The sequence below is a fragment of the Rhinoderma darwinii genome, chromosome 12, assembly GCF_050947455.1.
Source record: "Rhinoderma darwinii isolate aRhiDar2 chromosome 12, aRhiDar2.hap1, whole genome shotgun sequence".
In the NCBI taxonomy this organism is placed as follows: Eukaryota; Metazoa; Chordata; class Amphibia; order Anura; family Rhinodermatidae; genus Rhinoderma; species Rhinoderma darwinii.
The window spans coordinates 51763321-51776345 of NC_134698.1; the positions used below are offsets into that span (position 1 = coordinate 51763321).

At 43.3% G+C, this 13025-nt stretch overlaps 1 protein-coding gene across 4 annotated transcripts in view; it reads right to left on the reverse strand.

Moving 5' to 3' along the window:
• The window catches only part of SLC39A9 (solute carrier family 39 member 9), a 32787-nt gene that overhangs the window by 11576 nt on the left and 8186 nt on the right, over nt 1-13025 (reverse strand). The window contains exons 1-2 of one of the 4 annotated variants that reach the window (XM_075844685.1): nt 5639-5767; nt 4066-4188 (exon numbers count right to left, since the gene is read on the reverse strand). In XM_075844685.1, coding sequence (XP_075700800.1) covers nt 4066-4161 — 96 coding nt within the window. In that variant the 5' untranslated portion in view covers nt 4162-4188; nt 5639-5767. Of the gene's footprint in view, nt 1-4065; nt 4189-5262; nt 5467-5496; nt 5768-13025 lie in introns of those variants that run through there. The other 3 variants (XM_075844684.1, XM_075844687.1, XM_075844686.1) reach the window with 3 other exon arrangements.

Here is a 13025-nt window from a genome sequence, read left to right on the forward strand (position 1 = left end):
ATCCAAATGGCGCTCCTTCTCTGCCATGGGTCCAAACAGCCGTTTACTACCACATATGGGGTATTGCCGCAATCGGGAGAAGTAGCTTTACAAGTTTTGGGGTGCTTTTTTATTCTTTATTCCTTGCAAATATTTTTTTTTATATTTTTTCCGAAAAAGTCGTTTTTCACTTTCACAGACAAACTCCAATAAATATAGCAAAAGACCTGTGGGGTCAAGATGCTAACTATACCCCTAGATAAATTCCTTGAGGTGTGTAGTTTCCAAAACCATTTCTCTGGTAAAACCTTCTGTGTTACAGGAAAAAATTTATTACAAATACATTTCAGCAAAAAAAAATAACATTTGTCGATTTCCCCTCTACTTTGCTTTAATTCCTGTGAAGCGCCTAAAGGATTAAGAAACTTTCTGAATGCTGTTTTAAATACTTTGAGGGGTGCCGTTTTTAATATGGGGTGATTTATGGGGTCTATCTAGTACATAAGGCCCTCAAAGCCACTTCTGAACTGGTCCCTGTAAAAATAGCCTTTTGAAATTTTCTTGAAAATGTGAGAAATTGCTGCTAAAGTTCTAAGCCTTGTAACGTCCTAGAAAAATAAAATAATTTTCAAAAAACTATGGAAATATAAAGTAGACATGCGGAATATGTGAAACAGTAACTATTTTGTGTGGTATTACTATCTGTTTTATACAAGCAGATACATTTAAAATTCGAAAAATCATAATTTTTGAAAACTCTCTCTAAATTTGTGTTTTTCACAAATAAGCAATGAATTTATTGACCAAATTTTTCCACTAACCTAAAGTACAATATGTCACGAGAAAACAATCTCAGAATCACTTGGATAGGCAAAAGCATTACATAGTTATTAACACATAAATTAATACGTCAGATTTAAAAAAATGGGGCTGGTTCTGAAGGCCAAAATGAGCTCGATCCTGAAAGGGTTAAGAAACTAATTAGCATAAATCTAAAATTGCTCATAACTTGCTGTTATCTACATTACAGCGCCGATCACATCATGTAGGAGATAGGGCACTTATAATCTGGTGACAGAGCCTGTTTAAGTGGGAACCACCAACAAAAATCTCATGTCTCTGGCAATACACGTGAAATAACTGCTGCGCCTGTTCGGCTTGGAAAAACTTGTTTTTCCTGCTTGGTCAAAATATTTTTACTGCCGAGAGAAACAAGCAGGCTACCCACTGAAACCCATATGGAGAGGAGATCCAGACTACGGCTATGGGAACAAACACAATCAGATCATTATTGTTGCCGTATAAATACTTAAAACTCTAAATAGTGCAATCCCAAATTCCTCCCTCTAAATAATCGAACCTTACCTCTACCGGTCTACAGTACAGCTTTCTAACAGCAACATAAGGGCATATTCACATATAGCAGTTGAGGTGCGGTTAAAAACGATTAAGCAATGTGGCAATTAGTGCATCGCAAAAACGTGGCAAATGCGTGTGCATTTCTTTCAGATACGGTTTTTAACCCCTTAGTGACCCTTAGTGACCAAGCCATTTTTTACGTTTTTCCATCGTCGCATTCCAAGAGCTATAACCTTTTTATTTTTGCGTCGCCATAGCTGTATAAGGTCTTGTTTTTTGCGGGACAAGTTGTATTTTTTAATAGCACCATTTTGGGGGACATATTATTTATTGATTAACTTTTATTAACTTTTTTTTTGGGGGGGGAATAGAAAAAAACCTGAAATTTCGCCACTCTTTTTCGCGTATTAAATCTATGCAGTTTACCGTGTGATATAATATAAATAACACAATAACTTTATTCGCGGGTTGTTACGATTGCAACGATACCAAATTTGTATAGTTTTTGTATGTTTTACTACTTTTACACAGTAAAAACGCTTTTTTTTCAAAATTATTTGTTTTTGTGTCTCCATATTTGAAGAGCCGTAATGTTTTTATTTTTTTGCCGATGCGGTCGTATGAGGGCTTTTTTTTTGCGGGACGACTTGTAGTTTTTATTGGTACCATTTTGGAGTAGATGCGACTTTTTGATCACTTTTTTATCACATTTTTTTTAAAGTCAGGATTCACAGAAAACAGTAATTTTTCCATCGTTTTTATTAAATTTTTTACGGCGTTCACCGTGCAGGTTAAATAATGTCATAGATTTATAGTCGGGGTCATTACGGACGCGGCGATACCAAACATGTGTAACTTTTTTACTTTATTTTGTTTTTTTAATAGTAAAGCATTTTGTAAGGGGAAAAGCTGGGTTCATTTTTTCCACATTTTTTTTTTTATTAACTTTATTAAACTTTTTTTTACTTTTTTACTAGTCCCACTAGGGGACTTTAATATGTGATTCTCCAATTGCTATTATAATACACTGCAATACTCCGGCATGACCTAGCAGGCATTCGCTCCGGGCAGACCTGGGGGCCTTTATTAGGCCCCCGGCTGTCATCGGAGACACAGACACTCGGTGATCTTATCGCCAGGTGTCAGTGGGATGAGGGGGGGCTCCCTCCCTCTCTCCAAAACCACTCAGATGCAGTGCACGCTATTGTGCACCGCATCTGAAGGGTTAAACGGGTGAGATCAATACTTATATCAATCTCACCCGGCAGAGCAGGGACGCTCCCAGCCCTCGGCTACCTCTGACAGCTGAGAGCAGGGAGATTTGACGGCTCCTGCTCTGTTTACTTTATCCTGATGCAACGCCGAAAAAGGCATATGCATCAGAATAAAGCCCGTTAGTGGCCGCCGTGAAAAGGCGTATTGGCGGTCACTAACGGGTTAACTGCACCTCAAACGCTACATGTAAATATTCCCTAACTTAAGAAAGAAGTGCTGTCCAGTCACCCACAGATGTGCAAGGTGAACCAAATCTTTCCCCACCTAAGAATCATAGTGAATGTCACTAGAGCTCTCAATATGACAGACAAGACAGTACGGTGCTATAAAGCCACGCTCACACCATGTTTGAGGTGCACATTCAATGTATACACTGGGGAAATCTCCGGAACATGGTTTCCCATTGCATTGTTGCTGCAGGGGAAATGATAGACTGGCAACTTCCACCAAAAATTACACATGATCTCTGCAAATTAGACTGGCAGTAATCAGCTGATCACCAGGGCAGCTTTTTTTTGGAGAAGGGGTTGAGCAGTTGGGCCAAACCCCTTCACTGTTAGGCTGGGTTCACACGAGCATGTTACGTCCGTAATGGACGGAACGTAATTCGGCCGCAAGTCCCGGACCGAACACACTGCAGGGAGCCGGGCTCCTAGCATCATACTTATGTACGATGCTAGGAGTCCCTGCCTCGCTGCAGGACAACTGTCCCGTGCTGTAATTATGTTTTCAGTACGGGACAGTAGTTCCACAGCGAGGCAGGGACTCCTAGCATCATACATAACTATGATGCTAGGAGCCCGGCTCCCTGCATTGTGTTTGGTCCGGGATTAGCGGCCAAAATACGTTCCGTCCATTACGGACGTAATGTGTTCGTGTGAATCCAGCCTTAAGGACGTAGGTAATACATCATGACATTAAATAATTACTGCTACTAGAACGTAGGAGATAGAGCTTAGATCTTCATATTATGTTAAAGGGGTTTTCCCACAATTAACATTCATCACCTAGCCAGAGGATAGGTGATAAGTGTATTATCGCTGGGGAAACTACTACTGGGATCCCCACCGATCCCTAGAGCAGGGGTCCCGAGACCCGTTCCTCTTCACTGCATAATTGCAGCGAGGAGTATTCTGAATGGAGCGGCGGTCCCGCATGTGCCCTGCTGTTCCATTCAATGTTAATTGAGCCAATGGAAACACCCTGCAGCCAGCTCCATTCATTCTCCGCCTGGATGTGGTGGCTGCCGCAGCAAGCAGGGTAGGGGGACCCTCATCCTCCAGGGAGGTGCAGGTACAAGAAATGGGTGTATATATTCCATAAAAGTCTGAGCTGGGAATATCCCTTTAAATATATTCACGTTACACAAATTATTCTTTGCATTGTGTTTAAATTACATACAAAGTTAGCATTGTGGTGCACATTACATTTGCAGAAATGCGTAATCCGTACCTCTGAGAAATTAACCGCTAATGGGATTATTCCGGACACATAACAGCCCACCAGCATGGCCAGTGACAGCAGGCTTATAGAGGTAAAGTCATCCATGACAGCTATCGGAATTCAGACTCCACTCTGCAATACAAGAAGTAAACGGTGTTATTCTAGAAAAGAGAAGCGACGCACCATTACTAACAAGGGAGCGTCTGATTTGTCAAAACCGATCCATGATCATGGCCTTAATGTTCACACGGCAGCTGCCGTGGCGGGTCAGACAGTGGTAAATCCATGGGAAATATTTCCACGTTAATGTATCCCTGATGTTCCTGCATCTCAATGGGACTATACTACAGCCATGATTTTATTTTTTTACAGTTTTCAGTTCCATTTCACCTATATTTTTAGATCTTTTTAATGCTCCATGCACACGACCGTAAAATCGCCCAGAATTACGGGCCCATTCGTTTCTATGCCGTAAATCGTGCTGAAAAAAAATAGGCCGTCCTTTTTTTTATTTTACGGACCATGCTTCTATACTTTATAATGGGAGCATGGCCCGTAAAAACGTCCGGCTATCTGTGGCCATGTGTGCCCATAATTACAGGCACGGTCGCGTGCATGAAGCCTAAGAGCGACTGCTGAATGCGACGCCGATGGGTGCAATATAACCGCAGCCGTACTAATCAATCACTGAGAGGAAGCCCAGCGCAACATTTTTAACACGTTATTTGATAATAATAATAGGTAAGTGCACTTCATTCTTATGCAGAGCACAACAATGATATAATATATATATATACACACACACACACACACACTACACGCTATATACAATCACACATCATAAAGGAGAGAGCGATGCACAGGACTACCACAACCTGTCCTTTCAACCTTATTGCACCAACAATTATCTTTTCCAAACTCCTAAAAGACAAATCTGCTTCGATGCATGTCTAGAGGGATTTGACATTTCGGAGGCTGGATGTGAACCCCTATAGATCTGTGATGGTGGCTTATCAGATGTCAACTTTAAAACAGAAAGGGGAAATAAAGGTATTACTAAAAAAAAAAATAAAAAAAAAAATTGGGTAAATAGATTATTATTTTTTAATGAGCTGCTTTTTCGGGAAGAGTGACAATCCCAAGTGTCTGCCATTACGAGTGTAATCATCCAGCTTTCCCAGACTCCTGATCAGCAGTTCTGCCTACCATGCAGTAATACACCAGATATGGAATAAACTGTTGTAATAGAAGTCTCCGTGCTGTGTCAACATAAGTGGCGGAGGAACGTCCTCCACTGAAGGCTGCGCTAGTCCTGCAATAACGGCCTGCCTCACACATGGATTACAATGCAGACACTAATGACAGCGATGTACAATGAGGAGACGGAGCTGACAAGTGGAGCACGTCGCCGGCTGTGACAGCTCTATACAAGAATCTCACATGTATCCCGGTTCACGGCGGATCTATCCCGTGCTATAAGGATACGAGGTCCCACGGTGTTACGTGCGGTGTCTCTGCGCAGATAATCCACCGACAACCGGATCACAGCTGCTGACTACAGGCCTTATTGGATAACACATACACAGTCCGCCATCTTGCTTCCTCAGAGCCTCTAGCTGCCATGGTGTCACTACACAGACTACTTCCGGGTCATATGGCTGCTGACGTCACCAGACGGGCAGCAATTATATATATCACTGTTACGTTGTATGTTTTCTATTGTACAGACGAGCAGTGTGATATTATATGCAGTCAGCGCCGAGTACGTCTATCTCTCCGGCTGTCATAGTACACTCAGATGAATTCCAACTTGTGCAGATAAAACGTGGAATTGTTACCCATAGCAACCAATCAGGACGCGTCACTAATTGTCTAACCTGTTCAGAAAATACGAAATCTGGAATCCAATTGGTTGCTACAGGCAACAGCTCCGTCTTTCTTTATGCACTAGGTTCTAGGCAGGATTCACACACTGCGTTTTTCATGGTGTTTTTTATGCGGCCAGATGTTACATTAAAGTCTGAACTAAAAAATAAACTGCAATTCACACAAATGCGTTTCAGTTTGTGATGTTTTTAAGACAATTTTTTAGTCAGTAGTGTTTGTTTGTTTTTTAAAACGCAGCATGTTTGGGTAGGGTACTCTTTTCCAGGCGTTTTTCCCATAGGCTTCAGAAACATTAAAACAAAAAGGCATGTACACAATGACATCAAATAGAAAACGCCAATAAAAATGCCTTAAAAAAACGCATGTTACATTTTAATAACGCTAGCATTTTTAGAAGCATTTTTTTGATTTTGTTTAAATTGCCAGAAATCTTGTATGTGTGAAGGAGGCCTTACTGACTATAAATACATCCTATTTAGGAGGAACAGTCTATATCAGGACTTTGTCTACACGCGGGGGGCTTTATCTACAGGGGGTGGGCTATATACAGGGGGACTATATCTACAGGGGGTGGGCTATATACAGGGGGAATATATCTACAGGGGGTGGGCTATCTACAGGGGGGCTATATACAGGGGGACTATATCTACAGGGGGGCTATATCTACAGGGGGGGCTATATCTACAGGGGGCTATATACTGGGGGGGGGGGTATATACAGGGGGACTATATACAGGGCTGGGCTATATACAGGGGGACTATATACAGGGGGGGCTATGTACTGGGGTGGGCTATCTATGGAGCACCATATACAGGGGTGGGCTATAACTACAGGGGGGGGCTATATAGTATATAGCCCCCTGTAGATATAGCCCACCCCTGTATATGGTGCTCCATAGATAGCCCTCCTGTAGATATAGCCCCCCTGTGTATAGTCCCCCTGTATATAGCCCAGCCCTGTAGATAGCCCACACCCTGTAGATATAGTCGCCCTGTATATAGCCCAGCCCTGTATATAGCCCAGCCCTGTAGATATGGTCCCCCTGTAGATATGGTCCCCCTGTAGATATGGTCCCCCAGTAGATATATCCCACCCCCTGGATATAGCCCATCCCCTGTAGATATGGTCCCCCTGTAGATATAGCCCACCCCTGTATATAGTCCCCCTGTAGATAGTATCCCACAAATAGCTCCCCCTATATTGCTCCATAGAAAGCCCACCCCTGTATATAGCCCCCTTGTACATATAGTCCACCCCTGTATATAGTGCTCCACAGATAGCCCACCCTTGTATATAGTATATACAGGGGTGGGCTATCTGTGGAGCACTTCATACAGGGGTGGACTATCTAGTGGAGCACTATATACAGGGGTGGACTATATGTACAAGCGGGGCCTATATACAGGGGTGGGCAAACTGTGAAACACTATATACAGGGGTGGACTATATGTGGAGCACTATATACAGGGGTAGGCTATATCTACAGGGGGGCTATATACAGGGGTGGGCTATCTGTAGAGCACTATATACAGGGGTGGGCTATATCTACAGGGGGCTATATACAGGGTTGGGCTATATGTGGAGCACTATATACAGGGCTGGGCTATATCTACAGGGGGCTGTATACAGGGGTGGGCTATCTGTAGAGCACTATAGGGGGAGTTATTTGTGGGACACTATATACAGGGGTGGGCTATATGGGGGCACTATCTACAGGGGGCTCTGTGGCAGGCACTATCTACAGGGGGCTCTATGGCAGGCACTATCTACAGGGGGCACAGTGTGTGTGTGTGTGTGTGTGTGTGTGTGTGTGTGTGTGTGTGTGTGTGTGTGTGTGTGTGTGTGTGTGTGTGTGTGTGTATGTGTGGGACATGGTGTATGGTGCTATTATAATTAGAGGTGCAGTGTATGGCACTATTATATTTAGGGGCGTAGTGTGTGGTATAATGATAACTTTATATTTATTTATAGGTGCAGAAATATTGGAAAAGTGAGAAGCTGAAGACATCTGAGCGGCAAACTGCAGAAATGGACTGTGACCGGGAGAAGTCATCATAGAGGTCTGGACCGGATGGAGAGAAAGAACTAGAATCTGAGACGTCACCGGTGAGTCACTTAATGTAAATGTTTATTCTGCCTCTAATCAGTAATGTAGTCACTGTATGATCTGCAGCGAGATGATGGGTGGTCTGATTATAATATGATTTATTTTTTGTGAAAATACATCTCCCAGCATATCCTGACCATTGTTCGGGCCATGCTGGGAGCTGTAGTTTTACGCCGTACACACATATACGGCAGGGGTTGCACTAAATTGAGCTGTATTTGTGCTGGTGCTGTATATATGTACCGAGCTTGGTTCTGGTGTTGTGTAAAGAACCATATTGCTTGTAAAATGTACAAATGTTTTTATGCTCGCGTTACATAAAAAGAAATGACACGTCGATTGGTAGAGAAAACAAACACGGCAAGGGGGAAGGAGATGTCGGGAAAGAGGTTGGGGGTGGGGGCGCCATACTGAATCTTTGCCCCGGGTGCTGGAGAACCTAGCTACGCCTCTGCTTTCATGTTTGCATGGCACACTGAGTACTTCATCATAAATGTTTTCTATTTATCGGCACGCCATACAAAAAAGGCTGCCTACCCCTGGTCTATACTTTTCTTTTTTTTATATATACTGCATATATATATATACACACACACGTTACAAAAAATAAGAAAAATTTATTCTCACAGTATGTCATAATTGTGTCCCCAAAAAGAGGAGACCACACAGACAAACTGTTCTCTCTGCCTTTGATCTCTGCATTGCTTTCCAATGCAAATCCGCAGAAAAATACACTTAAAGAGGCTCTGTCATCACATTATAAGTGCCCCATCTCCTATATAAGGAGACCGGCACTGTAATGTTGGTGACTGTAATGCTTTTTATTTAGAAAAATAATCTATTTTAAACCACTTTATGAGCGATTTTTAGCTTTATGCTAATGAGTTTCTTAATGCCGAAGTGGGCGTGTTTTACTTTAGACCAAGTGGGCGTTGTACAGAGGAGTGTATGACGCTGACCAATCAGCGTCATGCACTTCTCTCCATTCATTTACACTGCAGATAGCGATATAGTTATATCAATATGTGCAGCCACATACACAAACACTAACATTACTGTAGTGTCCTGATAATGAATATACATTACCTCCAACCTGGACGTGATGTTTATTCAGAATCCTGACACTTCTGAATCTTTTCTGTGACATTCCAGCAAGGCAAGCGTAATCTCGTTTGAAATGACAGGTTACACCGTAATCTCGCGAGATTACGTTTGCCTTGCTGGAAATCTCACAGAGACGCTACAGACGTGTCAGGATTCTGAATAAACATCACGTCCAGACTGGAGGTAATGTATATTCATTATCAGGACACTACAGTAATGTTAGTGTTTGTGTATGTAGCTGCACATAACGATATAAGGAGTTTTTTTTAAAGGCAAAGAAGTGGAATATTCTGCAATGGCCAAGTCAATCACCAGATCTCAACCCAATCGATCATGCATTTCACTTGCTTAACCCCTTCCCGACATCCGCCGTATATATACGGCGCACGCCGGGTGGGGGAATATGGAGCGGGCTCACGGGCTGAGTCCGCTCCATAGAGCGAATCTGTCGGCTGTGTGTTACAGCCGACACTTCCGGGTTACGAGCAGGATCGCGCTTTAGCGCGATCCCGCTTGTTTAACCCGTTAAATGCCGCGTTCAATAGAGATCGCGGCATTTAAATTACTAAAAACAGGGGGGCGACCCCCTGTAACGTCTCAACGGCCCCCCTGTGGCGAGATCGGGGGGAGCCGTTGGTTCACACGGCTGCCTGGGGGTCTGACGAAGTCCCCCAGGTCCGCCATCTTGGTACTCCTAAGAAGCTCTGCCTCCGGCAGGGCTTCATAGGAGACTGTCAGAATCACGATATACTGCATTACATTAGTATTGCAGTATATCGTGCAAGCGATCTAACGATCACTGGTTGAAGTCCCCTAGGGGGACTAATAAAAAATGTAAAAATTAGTTAAATAAAGTTGTTTTTTTTGTGTAAAAAAAAATAAAATATTAAAAGTTCAAAAAACCCCCCTTTTCCCATTTTCCCCCTAGAGCATAGTAAAAAATTAAATAAACATAATTGGTATCGCCGCGTCCGTAAAAGTCTGAACTATCACAATATATCATTATTTAACCCGCACGGTGAACGCCGTAAAAAAAACAAAATTGTAAACGCCAGAATCTCTATTTTTTGTTCACCTAATCTCCCACAAAAAATGAAATAAAAAGTGATCAAACCGTCACATTTACACCAAAATGGTATTATTAAAAACTACAGCTTATCCCGCAAAAAAATAAGCCCTTATACCACTTAATCGACGGAAAAATAAAGACGTTACGGCTCTCGGAATTTGGCGAAACAAAATACACTTTTTTACACTTAGGTTTTTACTTGTAAAAGTAGTAAAATATAGAAAAACCTACACATATTTGGTATCGGCGTAATCGTATTGACCCATAGAATAAAATGAATATGTTGTTTTAATTGTACAGTGAATTTCGTAAAAATGGCGCGCAAAAAACCATGGCGGAATCACTGTTTTTTTCATTTTCTACCCCACAAATAATTTTTTCCCCGTTTCCTAGTACATTATACAGCAAAATAAATGGTGCTACGAAAAACTACAACTCGTCCCGCAAAAATCAAGCCCTCATAGTACTATATAGACGGAAGAATAAAGGCGTTATGGCCTTTGGAAGGTGGGGAGGGAAAAACGAAAATGAAAATCTGAAAAAGGGCTGCGGCGGGAAGGGGTTAAGACAAAACTTAAGGCAGAAAGACCCACAAACATGCAACAACTGAAGACGGCTGTAGTAAAGACCTGGCTAAGCATCACAAAGGAGGAAACCCAGTGTTTGGTGATGTCCATGGGATCCAGACTTCATGCAGTCATTGCCTGCAAATTATTTTTATTTATGGTAATGTTAATTTGTCCAATTACTTTTGAGCCCCTGAAATGAGGAGCCTGTGTAGAAAAATGGCTGCAATTCCTAAACGTTTCGCAGGATATTTTTGTTCAACCCCTTGAATTAAACCTGAAAGTCTACACTTCAATTGCATCTCAGTTGTTTCATTTCAAATCCAATGTGGCGGCAGCAAAACCCAAATCATGAAGATTGTGTCACTGTCCAAATAATTCTGGACCTAACTGTACATCTAATGTGCATGGCCATCTTTAGGGTGCATAGAGAGTGAGAGATATTGCTGAATGAAGAGTTCAGGTTCTAAAGAATAATGTTGAGATGAGAGGAGTCAAATTAATCCTTTAAAGGGAATGTGTCGCAAATGAAACCTTTTTTTTAAGTGTCGTTACTTATTTCTATTATATTTTTTACGTTTTTTGCTGTATTTTTTTATTTTTTCCGTATGGTGGAAAGTATTAAAAATTAAATAATAATTTGACGTTTTCCAATGTTGGCCACCAGGGGGAGCACTTCCCATAATTACAGCAAGGTGAATAAGGCAAAGCAACCTGACTCACAGCTGCTGTAAATGTGGGAGGGAACCTCACCCCCCCTCTCACAAGCCAGGTAAAGGTGTCTTCAAATTGCTAAGCAGAGTCCGGCAGCCATACTGGGTGTGATTCTGCAGCTGGAAGAAGTTATAGGACACACCAAAAGGGTAAGGCGGGATTCACACGACCGGGTCCCGACCGAGCCAGAGTATCGGCCGGTAAAATCGGCCATTTTGCCCAGCCGGTTTGCATAAAGTTTTGTATCCGTTCCGGGCCGGGCAGATCTGGACAGTGACATCAGCGGCAACTCCTGAAGGGGAATCCCCATGTGTTCGGGGATTCCGCTTCAGGAGTTTCCCCTGATGTCACTGCCCAGATATGGACAGAGACATCAAGCGCTCTGTCCAGGAGCGGAATCCCCGAAAACACGGGGATTCCGCTCCTTCAAGGAGCTAAAGTGCGGCTAGCACATAGCAGAGCGGGGAGATACCTCCCTGCTCTGCTATAGTGGCGTCGCTACAGTAGTAGCAGCCGCAGCAGCTGCTAGCGGCGCCATCGAAGGTGTCGCCGGGCCAGGGCGCTTTTAAAACAAGCAGGGGAAGGGAGCCAGCGCAGCGCTCCCTTCCACCTGCTGTACACCCCGGCCCTGCCACACAGTGTCCGAATGGCATCAACTCCTCCTCCTCACATGCACTCTGCACTGTGAGGACGAGGAGATAGAGCGCAAGCGCCGGAAAACCCGGCCATCACTCGGGACACATTCCGGTGATGGCCGTGTATTACCCGGCCCCATAGACTCCTATGGGAGCCAGGCGGCCGGGTACCCGGCCGAAAATAGAGCATGCCCTATCTTTTGACGGCCGGTTTTCCCGGCCTTCAAAAAATCGGTCGTGTGAATAACCCCATTAGGGGTCTATTATTCCTAATGCAGCCGGGTGCCGGCCGATTTATGAACGGCCGACACCCGGCCGGGAAACCCTGTCGTGTGAATGAGGCCTAAGTGTATGTTCACACGCTTACTAAACAAAGGGAAAACAGCTCCTGATTTTCAGCCATTTTTTAATCAAACTCGCGTTTTTTAACGACCGTTTTTGGAGCTGTTTTTCTATAAAGTCAATGAAAAACGGCTCCAAAAACGTCCCAAGAAGTGATGTGCACTTAATTTTGGTCGGGCGTCTTTTTACGTGCCGTTTTTGGAAAACTACCACGTAAAAAACGCCCTGTCGGAACAGAACACCGTATTTCCCATTGAAACCAATGGGCAGATGCTTGTAGGCGTTCTGCTTCCGATTTTTCAGCTGAAAACATTGTGTGTGAACATACCCTTAGGGTATGTGCACACGTTAACTGCATTTACGTCTGAAATGACGGAGCTGTTTTCAGGAGAAAACAGCTCCGTCATTTCAGACGTAATTGCTCGTACTCGCGTTTTGCGAGGCGTCAATTACGGCCGTAATTTGGAGCTGTTCTTCATTGAATTCAATGAAAAATGGCTCAAATTACGTCCCAAGAAGTGTCCTGCACTTCTTTGCCGAGGCTG